General features: G+C 39.2%; 1 protein-coding gene across 2 annotated transcripts in view; it reads right to left on the bottom strand.

Annotated features, from left to right (window-relative positions):
* LOC129264464 (ATP-dependent RNA helicase TDRD9-like) overlaps window positions 1-15,923 on the bottom strand; it is a 70,802-nt gene extending 54,879 nt beyond the window's left edge. Inside the window, exons 1-9 of one of the 2 annotated variants that reach the window (XM_064102640.1) lie at window positions 15,767-15,923; window positions 11,745-11,910; window positions 8,589-8,725; window positions 7,003-7,148; window positions 4,979-5,200; window positions 3,337-3,459; window positions 2,772-2,852; window positions 2,164-2,322; window positions 793-899 (exon numbers count right to left, since the gene is read on the bottom strand). In XM_064102640.1, the coding sequence (XP_063958710.1) occupies window positions 793-899; window positions 2,164-2,322; window positions 2,772-2,852; window positions 3,337-3,459; window positions 4,979-5,200; window positions 7,003-7,148; window positions 8,589-8,595 (845 nt within the window). In that variant the 5' untranslated portion in view covers window positions 8,596-8,725; window positions 11,745-11,910; window positions 15,767-15,923. Of the gene's footprint in view, window positions 1-792; window positions 900-2,163; window positions 2,323-2,771; window positions 2,853-3,336; window positions 3,460-4,978; window positions 5,201-7,002; window positions 7,149-8,588; window positions 8,726-11,744; window positions 12,030-15,766 lie in introns of those variants that run through there. The other variant, XM_054902345.2, reaches the window with a different exon arrangement.
* Window positions 15,924-16,255: the final 332 nt, after the last annotated feature.

Genomic DNA, 16,255 nt, shown 5'->3' with positions numbered 1-16,255 from the left:
TTGGTCACGTGACCTGAAATTCGAGCAGGATGTTCACTTATACTTGATTAACCTTATGCCTAAGTTTCATGAACTAGGTCCCCATATACTTTCTAAGTTATGATGTCATTTCAAAAACTTAACCTTCGGTTAAGATTTTGAAAATAATTTTCCCAACATGGTCTAAGTTCATTGACCCTAAATGACCTTTGACCTTGGTCATGTGACCTGAAACTCAGGCAGGATGTTCAGTAATACTTGATTAACCTTATGTCCAAGTTTCATGAACTAGGTCCATATACTTTCTAAGTTATGATGTCATTTCAAAAACTTAACCTTAGGTTAAGATTTGATGTTGACGCCGCTGCCGCCGCCGCTGCCGTCGGAAAAGCGGCGCCTATAGTCTCGCTCTGCTATGCAGGCGAGACAAAAACTGAATGTTTACTGTTAGGGATTTATGCTCCAATTGGCTCTCCATACTTAAACCACAACTTCAAACCTGGGTTTAAGTTAAACCCGACTTCAGAATACGGGCCAGTGGCATAAAGTTTAGTGAATGATCATGGGGGTTAACTTTATGATTGATCAAACACAATAAATCGATGTAATCAATTAAAGGGATCAGGCCTATGATCAATCACTCAACTTTGTGATATCAACCCTAGGGGTCCGTAACACAAAGCTTAGCAATGATCGTATCACATTTTTCTACAATTGATTCCATGGGCTACAATGTACAATCAATCATAGAAATCAAGCATACGATTAATCACTCAGATTTGTGATATCAGCCCCTGGTAAGAAATTCCTCACCCTTGTTCCTGTCTCTCCATGTTGTCAAAGTTACAGACCAAGTTCTTGGCTAAATCATAGGTCTCCTTGTAGATTGTTGGCATCATTTCAGGTCTATGACGTGGGACCTATACACAACAACAAAAATAATCATAAACTTCAATGGAATGGAATGGTATTTGTGATATAATAATTGGATTTATATAGCGCTTTTTCCAGAGGATACAAAGCACTATTGATTGCATAAGACAAGTTAAGGTTTATGGTTATATAAGTGTGTTTTGAGATGTTTTTTGAAGAGGTCAAGAGAGGTTTCGAAGAGATGGAGGGAGTTTGTTCCAAAGACGGGGGGCAAGAGATTGAAAGGAGTTGAAACCGGCCTGTTTTCTGGATTTTGGAATGACATAGGAAGGAGCAGCTGCAGAACGAAGAGAGTAGGTAGATCTTTGTTGCTGAAATAATGAAGAAATGTAAGAAGGTAGTGTGGTTGACAGAGATTTATAGGTTTGAACAAGTATTCGATAATGTATTCTATCAGAAACAGGTAGCCAATGTGGCAGTCTGTAGCTTACTGTGTACTTATTTCTTGAGAGGTAGGCTACCTAAATGAACAGTCGTAACATGTTCAGACAAGCTGAAGTGAAAAATGAATTAGATATTGATTTTGGTAGGATACTGTATTAGGATTTAAGATGAACTATTTACTTATTTTTGTTCTTGAGTAATCATGAAAACAAAAGCAAGACGGACGGATTGACTACCAGAAAACATAATACCTCCAGCACCACCTACGGAGGGCAGAGGCATAAGAATTCATCAAAGCTATAGACTGGCTTTAACGTGTTCTTACCAATCCAAACCTGGTGAGGTTATCAAGGTACGCTTCCTCTACGTCAAAGACCTTCCCTTCTACACTGACAACAGGAGGCATATCTAGTGATTATCTCACTGGGAGAGTTGCCAATTTGCAATTTAACACATTGATTTTTGTTGTTTTCATCACATTGCCAATTTAGAGTGGGTATAATGATTAGCGTAGATTTAAGAGGTTTTATCTAGGAATGGCACTTTATTCTGCACTGTAAATGGTATTTTCATCATTCTATTCCCTGGGTTCTTACCAGTCCAAAGCTGGTGAGGTTATCAAGGTACGCTTCCTCTATGTCAAAGACCTTCCCTTCTACACTGACAACAGGAGGCATATCTAGTGATTATCTCACTGGGAGAGTTGCCAATTTGCAATTTAAAACAGTGATTTTTGTTGTTTTCATCACATTGCCAATTTAGAGTGGGTATAATGATTAGCGTAGATTTAAGAGGTTTTATATAGGAATGGCACTTTATTCTGCACAGGAAATTGTATTTTTATCGTTCTATTCCCTGGGTTCTTACCAGTCCAAACCTGGTGAGGTTATCAAGGTACGCTTCCTCTACGTCAAAGACCTTCCCTTCTACACTGACAACAGGTGGCATCTCTAGTGATCCTCTCACTGGGAGGGCAAAGTATTCTCCAAACAGAGACACATCAATGGTAGCCGACATCAGAATCACCTGTCATAGCAATGATGGTAAAAGAATCAGAACAGAAAATAAAAACCAGCGTAGAAAATACAGGGGGGGGTGGCAATGTCACTCTCACATCACAGCCCCAATCGCCTGTAAATTTCCCAAATGGAATGCATATCTTTTATTGAATCATCCTAAAATCTGCTACAAACAATTTAAGAATATTAAGAAAAACAGAACAAAACAAAAACAGGAGGGATGACTGCAAAACAAAATGTTTGTAACATTTTTTTTTATTTCATTATCATTTTGTATGTATGTTTGTACATAATAGTGATTTTTTTTTAATGATTTTTATTCGTATATGGTGTAATTCTCATAATGAAAAAATGCAATAATTCAAAAAATATATTTTTTTAAATAATGTTTCCTGTGGAAAGAGGCATAAAACAATACAATACTGATACTCAATTGACCACTTACACTGTACTAACCTTAACATGCCTGGAGCAAGTACGCTGTAGTTTCCTTACAACCAGCATAGCAAAGTCTGTATCTAGATCTCTTTCATGAACCTGGTAAGCACAAGGGAGGCATTTCATGAAACAAATAATCAATGATTTTTCTCAGACAACTATCAAAAGCTACTGAAATCCTTGCATTAGATTGACTACGACCGCATTTTTCACTGCAATCGTTGTCAAAACGAGTAAAATCTACTGGGTCCTTTTTCACAAAGACTTGTTATAATAACGAATGCACAATTTCTATAACAAATTTAGTATATAAGCCAATCAGATTGAACGATTTCAGTAGCTTATAACTGTTATTGTAAAGTTGTTATTATTTATATTTTTTATGAAATGGACCTATGGTCAGATTCTTCTTTATCTACTACACAAAAGAGATATTGTCTATCACAAAAAAATTACCTCAAACAGAGTGGAAAGTAGACCATCTGGTTGTAGAACAAGTGGATACAAGCCCACCCATACACCTTAAAAAAGATAATATAACTTTCGATAACTATTTAAGGTATAGCAAAGGGGTTATATATACCTCATCTAAAATGATATGACTGTACTCATTCATATTCTTTGTGTTGATGAGTTTCTGAAGGAGAACGCCTGTAGTCACGTAAGTCAACCTAGTGTCTGGAGACGTTGTTCGGTCCATACCAACCTATACAAAAAATATCATGAGAAAGAGAAATCAAATGATCACAGAAGTCAACATCAGGGGAGGGTTTCACGAAAGGACTTGTTTAGTGCGACAAGGGGGGTGTTTCACAAAGATTTAAGCATGACTTAAAGTCGCACTTAAATACCGAGTTGCGTATGGTATGAAAGGCTTGACCGCATTGGTCAGATCGTGTCATGAGGACGCACACTACTGCTTATCTATCGATTAGATCGAGCTTTGTATATCATGTACGCGTCGGCATTTAAGTGCGACTTCAGTCATACTTTAATCTTTGTGAAACACCCCCCAAGTCTTTTTTATTTGACAGTTTAATACCATGGTTTAAAATCAGACCCAACCATTAGAATCTAGGAAGGATGTTGGATCAGATAACTTTTCGGACTACACGCCTTCCATGGCCCATCGCATTAATGGGGCGTTGCAAGAAACTTGCAATCAATTGCAAGTCTATTTTCATTCCCGAAATCAAGCATATGCTGGGCAATTAATTGCAAATTTGTGATTGATTGCTAATCTGCTCCATGAAACAAGGAATGTAATCTGATTTGCTATAGTTAAAAGTGATCTATCAATTGTAAAATTGCAACAGAATATTTGCGATTAATTGCAAATATTTTCTTGCAACACCCCCAAGACTTATAATTAAAATAAACTTTATCATTATTGTAAGTACCAGTTGCCATTTTAATGACCATATGGTCTTTATGAATAGGATAAATGTAATACAAGTTTCAAGGGAGAATATTACCACAAACTTCTTTATAAACACGTGGTGCTAAAGCAGGTTTGACTATACTGGGTGGTATTCTGATAGCCACACTTCAGTTAAACCTGGGCCCCCGTCTTACAAAGAGTTACATTTGATCCAATCAACCACAACTATGGAAAGCCATCAATGTCAACATCTATGATGGACGTTTTTTTTAAATATTTTCTAGCTATGATATATTTCAAATGACATTCATTGTTTTCTTGACAATTCAGTGTGTTTCTCTATGTTCACAAAGCATATTGTGCAAATTTCCTGTAGAAAAAAATTATGACACTGATGGATTTCCATTGATTCAATCAATCGTAACTCTTTGTAAGATGGGGCCCTGGTTTAACTTAGACCACACCTTTATGGAATGCCAGTTGTCAACTCATTCACCAATTAATAATTATTCTTATCCTGAGACAAAAAGTAGTAAAAAATTAATTGAGTTGTGAAATGGGAAGAATAGGAACATACAAAAATATGCAATGAATTAATTGATACATTATAAAAGTCATCAATATTGAAGAAATATTATGAAGCCCAGCATTACATAGAAGTGTGGTTTAAAATTCTAGTTTAGACTAGGGATAAACCTAGGTTTAATTATTAGAATACTATCCACTGTTTTTTTTCTTCACATTTCATAGGGTGTACTCAAGGTTCCGTATAAAGACTGTATAACAAAATACTTTGGTTGTTCTACGATAAATACAATCAAATCCTGGAAAAGATCTCCATTACCTTGTATCCAACAAGACTACCAAGTTGCCATCTTCTTTCCTCACACACTCGGCGAGCAATACTAATAGCTGCAATCTTTCTTGGCTGTGTCACCACAATGTTACAGTTTTTCCTCTTACACACGTAATCATCAAGAATATACTGCGGTACTTGGGTTGTCTTGCCACAGCCAGTAGAACCCTGGATTATGGTCACCTGGTTGCTTTCTATGGTGTTCAGAACCTGCAAGGTAAAAAGGAAAATATAGTACAAGTTTGATCGGAAAAGAGAGCCCATAAATGAGGTTGGCAACCGTTTTTTAAAGTGATATCGGTTGATTTCATGGTGTTTAGAACCTGCATAAGAGAGGGGATTAAATGAGGTTGGTGACAATCTTTTAAAGTTTTAATAGTTGCTTTCATAGTGTTTTGGCCCTGCAAATCAAAGATCAAAGGGGGGGGGGAATATCATAAGTTGGATTGAATATGAGGGTAATACTAGGAGAGCAAATAATGTGTAATACAGTTAGAGTTAAAATTAAAAAGTGAAACTCATCAGAAATTATAAGTAGAATACCAGATGAGCTCTCACATAGATTTGTCTTTAAATAGATATTTGGCATTTATGAGGCGTCGATTAATCTAGTTTCCTATTCAATGGCGCACTATATATTACCAGAGATGCCAACTTTTGAAAATCAGAATTAGGGAGGATTTGCAACTGACACTAAATTATGTGCGCGTAGCGCACACCTCGAGCGCGGAGCGCTCGACCCTTGCGGCCGGGGTCCAGCTCTGGGTTTCTAGATGCTCTCTGGTGCAATCTGACCCTTATTTTGGAGCATTTCACATGTTTTTAAAAAATCATTGTTCCCACTTTTTTAACATACAAATTTAAAAAATATAAAATAGGGCCTATGCATTTTTACATGTAAAAAAAAATTAGGGGACAATAAAAGAAAATTACCTGTTCAAAGATAATAATAAGGAGGAATTATCCTCTTTATTAAGTCAACAGGGTACTAGTGAGTAGTGGAGCTCGAAGATCTCGTCTTCGCAATGTCCGTATGCCGTTTGCTCCCTACGTGCTTCCGAATATCATCACGACCTCCGTGCTCAACTGAAATATCCACGCTGCAAATTGTGCAAAATGCATGGTAAATTCCTCTTTTCGAATACACGGGTACTGGAGACTGTATTCAGTCTTATACTTCTGAGACCATTTCTTGGTCTTCTTTTGTTGATTTTCCGCCCTTTCGTGTCAATATCAACCCATCAATACACCGAAATCACACACCGATATTCCACTGCACGACTCAACAAATCCAGCTGCCGCGAGCGGCCGAGCGCACACGCCTCGCGAAGCTAGCCAGGCCTACCGGCCTGGTGCACAGTGGATTCCCGTTGGGCATATCACATGCACCAGCTTTTCGCTGCTCCTTATTTGTCTGCCTTTCACACAGAATTTAGTAGCAGTGAACGTAATGGAGTTACTACATGCTAAAGTTAGCAGACGATACATATGTACTTCCAATCCAATTTGATCAATGCAAAAAAATTGTAATTTCGGGAGGATAAGGATGGCAATCGTAAGGGCGGGAGTTGGGATAAATTTTCGGGAGCCTCCCGATGAAATCGGGAGGGTTGGCATCTCTGTATTACCCCTGCTGCAGCTCCAGCTGCTAAAGGTGCTTGGTGCATTCAAGGAATTAATCCTGCCGGGTACCCATTCACCTCACCTGGGTTGAGTGCAGCACAATGTGGATACATTTCTTGCTGAAGGAAAACATGCCGCGGCTGAGATTCGAACCCACGTCCCTCTCATTGAAAGACGAGATTCGTAACCACTAGACCATGACGCCCCCGGTGATATGAGGCTTATTTTGATCAGATAAATGCCATTTATTTCTTTAGTTCCATGAATCACTATAGTATCTTTAAGATGATTGGCCATGCATAACATGACATTTGAATGTCACAAATTGAATTAAGACAAACAATACACGGACAAAAAAATTGAACTTATATTGTAATATTCTAATTTACCTGATCTTTGTGTTTGGTAATGGGCAGTTCTTCGTTGTAGGTATGATCAAAGTTGTAATTGTCATATGCCTTGACCATTTCCTCAGCAGATTTCTCATCAGGCAAGACTGGTCTCGCTCCTGACATAACACTCATACTCTCCAAATCTGTGATGTTATTGTACATCAAAATATATGACATTAACATACATCAAAATATTTGATGTTAACATGCTTCAAAATATGTTAGATTAATGTATATCAAAGTATGAGACATTGACATTCATCAAAATATGTTTGAAATAGGTGCATTCTCATTAGTGCTGTTGTCGATAGGCCTCATATCGACATTGATGTCGACATACAAAGGATTTTCAATGTTTCCAACATGTCGACATGCACGCACCCACATCGACATGTAAACATAAAATAAAAAAGGGTCTAGCCTAAAGTCACGAGTGTAAAGCTTAGCTGAAAAGTTGGAAGCATTTATCCACAGTAATTGGCGCGATTATAAGGTTTATTCAGCTTAGCAGCGCATTAAATGAAAAAAGAATACCTGCGAGTTGCGCGGCAGCAGAAATAAGTCAGCTCAGTGCGGGGCCGGCCTGCCCGATCGAGCCACCCTCGATCCCGACGATCTCTCTAGATCTATATCTAGCGCTATAGCGAGCGTAGCGTAGTAGCATTCACCGTACCCATCCACGGAAATATGTACCCATCGCTTGATAATACGTTGCTCCTCAATGCATTACTTTTCACATAAACGTGAGCCAGCAGCGAACATGTGTTTTGTCAAAGTTGTGACCGCGGCAATTGAGTGCTTACTTCATATCTCAAAGTCACAGAAAACTTCCCTTCCTTCGTTTGGAGATCGTTGCACGGATCGCCACGGAAGTGATACTGAAATTATCGGTCGATTTTCATTATTTTTTTTTGTCAATTTGAGGAGCTTGCGTTTGCAGCACATGTGTACCAGCGTATAATACGCAATGATCACTGTTGTAATTGGTGATTCTAAAATTGGCTCCGAGCGTTATTGCGCAATGCTTTCGAGACCGGATCGTGGTACAAAAACTTGATTCTCCAGAAAAAAATGTGGATTAATCAATGATTTTGGAAGTGAATTCGCTCTAGCTTAGTGAAAATGTTTCCCGAACTGAGCCTGTATTATATAGATCTAGTGTGGGGATATCACTCGTGTCAAGGTGAATACATTTGATTGAGAGTGTTATGTTTCACGATCGAATGATTTTTTTTGTTAGGGAGCCTAGGCTAAATTACGGTCCCTTTTTCATGTCGACATTGTCGATGTCGGGATTAATTTTTAAGCGACATGTCGACATGGATTTTTGTTCCCGACAACAGCACTAGTTCTCATATACATACATAACTGTCTATTGGTTTATATTTTCAAACACTTGATTCATAAGAAAATCCACAAACCTCATTATTCCAATGCAAGTATTATTTATTTACAGGAAAAAAAAACATTGAAATACAATTTTAAGATCAAAATCACAAATAAAAAAAATTCCTACAGTTATCACTCTATAATTTAAATATCTCAATATAGCAAATTAACCAAAATAGATTATCAAACCTTACCTGACATAGCACTGCTAGGGAGGGGCTTGTCCTCCTCAATGTGTAGGTTTGATACGTCATCTTCCAGCTGTTGCTCCTCCCATTCCTTCCGATATCTTTCTGCATAGGACTGAGAGCGGACTGGCTGAGGCTTTGGGCTTTTTAAAAAAACAAATACAAATGGTAAAAGTAATTAGCACTCCATACTTAAGAGGGAATTAGGTCTTGAAGGTGTACTAGGACACCGTTCTCATCCACTTTTTTTAACTGGTTTCCTGTAAACCGGTTTATTAGGAAACCGGTTCAGAAGATTGCTTTGCTAGGGCTCTCATCACTATCTCTTGGCCTTATTCCGTCAATTTTTTTAACAGAATCGAGTGTGAGTAATTGTCCATAGACATTGGTTTATTTAGTCAGTAAAGGGTCTGAAAGCCTAGATAAGTCGGGGTATCGGCTTATGATTGCTAGGGGGGGTACTCAAATTTTAACATACCTACGTGCCGCGCCAACTAGAAAACAGGGGGCTCTGGAACTAAATCTTGGTCTTAAAACGGGGTTCTCCGGAACGGCTCTTGGATCAATGATTGCTTAAAATGCAATGCTCTGGAAAGGACCACATAAAAAACGGGGGTCTCCAGAACTCATTAGGCTATGTAAGAAAATGCGCACGCGTCTTGCTAGATTCATATCGGGCCAGCGCAAGCTAGCTGCGGGCGCGGGGAGCTACGGTAGGCTGGCCTAAGTGCTCCGCGCCGATCGAGCTCGCCGCTCTGACTGGCCAGGTAGATCATGGGCGCTCTTTGGAGCGAGAAATCACAGATTTGAGGGTCTCCGGAACGGGATAAAAATGGGAATTTCTATGGCTTTCTGAATTGGTGATGCTCTAGAACGGAAATTTAGGCTGAAAATGGGGGTCTCAACCGTGGCACATCATATACATTTATACTGAGTAACCCCCCCCCCCCCCCGGGAAAACCCCTTCCGGTATCAGTGCTTCTCGCTAGCATAGTGGGAAGAATCTTGACTGCAATCACAATGACATGAGTTAGAGTCCCAGCTAAGATAAGAAACACCAAAAAAAACGATAGAGAAACAGGAAGTGAATGAACCAGAAGTCTCAACAATATTTTGTTATTTTGGGTGGCTGTCGCAAGAGGAACTCTTTCCGTTTTTTTTTATAGTGTTTCTTACCTTAGCTGGGACTCAAACTCACATTGTTGTAACTGCAGTCAAGATTCTTCTTGCTATGCTAGCGAGAAACGCTGATACTAAAAGGGGTTTTCTAGCGATTATAAGCCGATACTTCAACTAGTCTAGGCTTTCAGACCCTTTACTAGCACTAGATTTGTGCTGTAGACATGTGTCCAAAAAGTAGGTGAGTTCGCCTCAAATTTTCTTTCTATATTTTGAGTGAACAATGTACTTAAACTTAGCAACATCTTCACATTTTCTGGCAGCCAAGTTGATTATCTATTGATGTGACATGTTTCCATGACTCCTTTCAGAGGCTCACACAGTCCTAGGTCAGCATAAAGACTTTTAAATGCCTATTTTTAGCCACTAGCCCACACAGTATAGCATATAGGGATGGACCACTATGCATACATGATTTTATGGAGTATTTAAACCTCATTTTTCACTATTTAGGAAATTTTAAGGTTAGTTTTTAGCAATGTCTGTGATAATAATGCTATTAAACAAAGAATATATTAAGGCAATGCTTTTTAGTACAAATGCTGTTTTTGTTTTTTTGTCCTGCCTACCTTCACCGACTAAATAAACCGATGTCTATGGACAATTACACGCATTCGATCCTGCTAAAAAATTTGACGGGATAAAGCAACTCTCCCATCATATAAAGTTCTATATTAGGGCTAGGCCTAGATTTATTATTTTGAACCTTCTCCACATCTTTATTTTCAATTTTGGGTGGCTGTCGCAAACGAGTGGAACGCATCTGGCAGTCTCGCCTGCATTTCGCGATTCGATATAGCAGCAGTGCTGACTTTGAAAACAGCTACTGAATAATTATTCACAAAAGAAAACACTCAATAAAATACTATGTCCAATGACCCAATATGACTTTGACCATGATCATGTGACCTAAATTTGTGCAAAACATACTTGATTACCCTTATGTCTGTTTCATGAACTACGTGTGTAGATCCATAAACTTTTAAAGTTATGACAATTCCACAAATACTCCCAACATTATCAGTTTGTTGACCCTAAATGACCTTTGACCTTGATCATGTGACCTGAAACTTGCGCAGGATGTTCAGGGATACACTATTATCCTTATCTCCAAGTTTCATGAACTAGGTCCATATACTTTCCAAGTTATGACAACATTTCAAAAACTTAACCTTGGTTAAGATTTTAGATATTGTCTTTGATTCCCCAACATGGTCTACATGCAAGTTCATTGAACCTAAATGACCTTTGACCTTAGTCATGTGACCTGAACCTCAGCTCAGGCAGGATGTTCAGTAATACTCGATTACCCTTATGTCCAAGTTTCATGAACTAGGTCTATATACTTTCTAAGTTATGACATTTCAAAAACAAAAACCTTGTTCATTGAATGAGTGCCCTGTCCCTGGACCTGGTTAAGATTTAAATGTTGACGACACTGCCGTCGCCACCGCCGTCGGAAAAGCAGCGCAGGCTCGCTCTGCTATGCAGGCGAGACAAAATCTAGAGAAACAGGAATTGAATGAACCGGAAGTCAAGACAATATTTTGTTATTTTGGGTGGCTGTCGCAAGAGGAACTCTTTCCGCCCCCTCGCAGTAAGTCCTGGGGCCGATTGCCAAAAGGGTCTTTGCAAGGACCGTCTTTCGTGTCGCCCATTTTTTATGATGCGCCATGTGAAACGCATTTCAAATAAATTATCTGCAAACATATTTAATTCGTCCGTTAAAATAAACAAAATATTTGTTTATAAAATGATGTGATAACTGATAATGATATCTCACAAAATTGTATAAAATTTGATTTAAAAGCAAGCTTACGAATTGTATTTGTTTATCATAAATTTCAGAAACACCCCGCTTATAGCGCATCATAAAAGATGGGCGACACGAAAGACGGTCCTTGGAAAGACCCTTTGGTGCAATCGGCCCCTGCAGTCTGCACCATATGCAGCTGCAGAGCTGAGAACACGTTTTGTTTTTACCGGGATTGTAAGCCTTGCCTCGCCCGTGTCTTCCGCAGTGACTCCTCGTAGCGCTCCGTTCGCAACTTTCCAGATCCTCCCGTTGCACTGGCGGAAATTGCAGCTGGGAATGATGGCTTGGCCTTGCCAATCTTGAACCAGTCATCAATATCTTCAAATGATGCTTCTGCAGATAAAAATCTCGCCATATTAGAAGGAATAGCCAAACATTTCACTTTTTATCAACTTTTGCTAAATGCCCCAGTGCAGTGCATGCTCGCATCGACCATCTCTATTTTCATTTTAAGCTACGGTAGCTTTGATTACCGTACAAACAATGAAAAGAATAAATTACACCGGTACTTATGACAAAATTTACACGCTGTCCTTAAAGGAGAATGAAACTCTTGGAGCAAGTTAGCTTTTGTGAAAGCAGAAAAATCAAAGAATAAGATCAACAAAACTTTGAGTAAAATAGGACTAGCAATAAAAGAGTTATGAGCATTTGAATGTCGAGATCACTAATGCTATGGAGATCCTCCCATTGGCAATGCGACCAAGATCTGTGATGTCACACACGTACAACTCTCCCATTCGGACCCTGAAAATATACCCCAAAACATCTCTTTTTGCTCATTTTAATCATATGACAAACGATTCATCAATGATATAATGTTGTGAAACCTCTGTACTTGTCATCTCATGAAGAAAACACCTAACCTTGTGATAGACTCTATAAAAGTGAGAATATAAGTGAAATAAGTACTAAAGTAATGAGGGAGTTGTACGTGTGTGATATCACAGATCTTGGTCGCATTGCCGATAGGAGGATCTACATGGCACTAGTGATCTCAATATTCAAATGCTCATAACTTTCTTATTATTCATTCAATCTTCCTCAAACTTTCAACAATATGTTTCTTTGATTTTTCTCTTTGATATGGATTCAGCTAGTTTCAAGGGTTTCATTCTCCTTTAATATATAGTTCCATCTTCCAAATGACTAATCTATATCCTTTTAAGCTTTATTATTGTTGTAAAATCCTGGATAATTTACCTATTATTGTTCATCATTTTATTTTCTATGTTGAATTGTCTTTGGCTTTGAATTCGCTGAACCAATCAACACTGGTCCTGCCATGGCCCAGTGGCATACGCAGGGGGGGGGGTATTAAAACCCATTTTTACGCAGAGAGGTGGTCACAGGGGTTCAACCCCCCCCCCCCCCAATAAATCAATTGGTACCAAATGACCTCAAATTTTTGATGAAGACCTTTTTTTTCTTGTCAGCTATTGATTCAGCTTGAACCCCCTTTCAAAAATCATGCGTATACGCTACTGCTGCCATCCCTGTTTATCTCCCTCTCTCATTTATTTTGCTTGTATTTTTTTCGTAATTAAATTAACTTTAAAAATCAAGTCCTTCTTTGGATTGAATAGTTTTGGCCTTATTCTAGTTTGGGTTGTTTTCTACTAAAAAAAAAAGAAGATGATGATATTGTTCCCGATATTTGGAACAATCTTCCAGACAAAATTAAATCATGTTCAACAATTTACTCCTTGAAAGCTACTATTAAACGTAACATTATTACATCTTATGCAGCCCCCTCTTCAAGTTAATATCTCAACTGCTCTCTACCGCACCTGCACCTACACCTGCACCGCACCCACTTGATCAATGAAGAACTACATATGAACCTTTACGAGGCCTCCATCATCATCAAGCCTAATCGCTCACGGTGGCGGTCTCCTACATTCCTTTAGATAATCTTGTTTTGAAAAATGTATAATACATCTTGTTGATATTTATTTACACTATTTATACTATACGACTATTATTATTTTGTCATATATATTACCTTTGTATCAGTGGCGTACCTAGGATTTTCCACAGGGGGGGGGGGGGGGGCAAATTCGTCCGCCCAAAAATTTGACAAGCAAAAAAAAAAAAAAAGGTCTTCAACCACAAATAAGGATCTCGTCCGCCAAAATATTTGACACAAAAAAAAAAAGGTCTTCAACCACAAATAAAAGATTTCGTACCAGAAAAAAATTTGACAAGCAAAAAAAAAAAAGGGTCTTCAAGACTCGTCAGGGGGGCAGGGATATGTCTCTTGCATGGGTTGTGACTCGTCAGGGGAGGCAGTCTGCCCCCTCTGCCCCCCCCCCCGTAGGTACGCTGGTGCTTTGTATATATTGTATATATGTACATGTATTTTTGTAATTCTGATACTGATGTGAATGCAGAAATAAATAAATAAAATAAAATCAAGAAGGACAATATCAGGAATCGATCCATTTCTTCGTTACTGTATTTTGATCGGCCCCTGTATATACATGTAGGCTATGATTTCATTTGCTTCATCTTTTCTCTTTAAAGTCATGTCTCCATTGTCTCCCCCGTCCTCTCTTCCATTCATTGTCTTTAATTTTATTCTTCCTTGACCCGGCCTGAACGCGAAACCCCTCCCTCTCTATCTCTCTCTTTAATTCTCCCTCTCGTTGCCCTTTCTACTCCTAGTCCCTTTTCCTTTCATTCTTTTTCTCTACTATCTCTGTAATGATAATGAAAAGATTACCAATGACGACGACGATAATGATTGAAATACTGTGCTACGGATATTGTGATCAGTGGCGGACCGTGACCCAGAGGAGACAAAGCATTGGAGGGGCACAGCATTGTTCACAAAGAATACAGTGCCCCTCCAATGCTTTGTCTCCTCCGGGTCACGGTCCGCCACGGCTTATTATAATCACTCGGGTCGCGTTCGCGTTCGAAATCACTCGGGTCGCGTTCGTAATCACTCGGGTTTGGGATTTTTTTTATTTCGATGCGATTTGATGTCTTCAATGGGACAAACACGCTTGGAAAATGAAATGAAATTGAAATTCTAGTTTCGTGTTAAGCCGGCAAGTGCCTTGAATAAAATGCACTCGCCTACTGCTTAACATAACAAACAAGCAAATCAGCCATGTGGCTTAACTATCCTAGAATACATCCAGACTTCTACTGTTTTTATACGAGGACTCCGAGTCGGAACTTGCCATATCTGCCACATCGATATTACATCGTCATTCCCATGTGCGGACATGCATGCCTGCATGCAATGGCCCCAAGGCGGGACCCGGCCACGGTCGGACACGGCGTGCATCGGTAGCATGGAGCAAGGTAACGTGATCTACGCCGATATTTTATATCCGATTTTCCCTTCAAGGGGCATGATCGAAGATTGGCAGGTGATCGCCGATTGTGGTAAAATCGGGAGCCGATTTTAAAATCGGTTAATTAGAACAGGTACAATTACGATTTTAAAATTAATTTAAAATCGATTTCCAAAATCAATTTTAAGATCGATCTAAGATCAATTTTAGATCAGTTTTAGTATTAGTTTTTAAAAGCCCATTCACATTTTTACTGATGCTGACGAAAAGTTAGTTTGGTTGTCAGAGCATTATTTGGCCTGCGTCTGAATAACTATGTCCGATCGAGGGACCGTTTTAATTTCGGAAAGGTAGGAGAGACAGAGAGAGAGAAAGACTGATCCCCGTTCAGCTCAACGTATACGTTTGGCACGCGAGCACAAAGAAGATCAATTAAGCACATCACCTAATGCAATGTTTCGAGAATTTAGGTAGGGAAATTTTTAAGTCTCCAGTTACTTAAAACATGATATGGCCATTTAATCTATAAAATAAGACAAATTTTATGAGAAATGGACAGTGATTAAGAGCAGAATTTTAAAACGCCTATCGGAAAGATCGTCCTCAAAGCTCATTACGTATTAGACAGCTGGTAGCCGTCTGTTTCGAGTTTTTTAACATTTTTATTTCTCCTCGTACACAGACGGCTCGCTATGGTGCAACCATCATTACGGGGTTAACAATGCAAAATCCCCCAGACGGCGCTCATCGATTTTTGTCTTTATTTCATAAAAATATATGAAAAGAACTGTATCAAATAAAGATTATCATTCCGTTTTGTCCTAAAATGCACCAAAAAAGGGAAAATAAACTTAAAAGGGGAAACAACAGTAACTAATTGCTTCGGCTGTCGCGCAACTTCACTTCCCCGTTTTATTGGAACTTAATGCATAAACATATGGCCATTGAGTCCCTGTACAGATCGAGCTAGAACTTCCGTCTCTGTATTGGTGAGTGGAGCTATCGGAGTTCAGCGGAACAACGAACATTGCAGAGACCGAAGCTCTTGGTCTAATTACGTATATATGCATTAAACCACGGATGGCTGGCTATGCATACCGCTGAATTAAATACTTTTGGACGAGCTGCGGACTGACTGGCACTGTAACGTGGGATCTAACTCGGCTCGACTCACGTTACCTTGCTCCATGCTACCGATGCACGCCGTGTCCGACCGTGGCCGGGTTCCGCCTTGGGGCCATTGCATGCAGGCATGCATGTCCGCACATGGGAATGACGATGTCATATCGATGTGGCAGATATGGCAAGTTCCGACTCGGAGTCCTCGTATAAAAACAGTAGAAGTCTGGATGTATTCTAGGATAGTTGAG

Source organism: Lytechinus pictus, chromosome 7 (genome assembly GCF_037042905.1).
Source record: "Lytechinus pictus isolate F3 Inbred chromosome 7, Lp3.0, whole genome shotgun sequence".
NCBI lineage: Eukaryota > Metazoa > Echinodermata > Echinoidea > Temnopleuroida > Toxopneustidae > Lytechinus > Lytechinus pictus.
The sequence above is the reverse complement of the archived record's forward strand: the minus strand, read 5'-3'. Positions and strand labels throughout refer to the sequence as shown.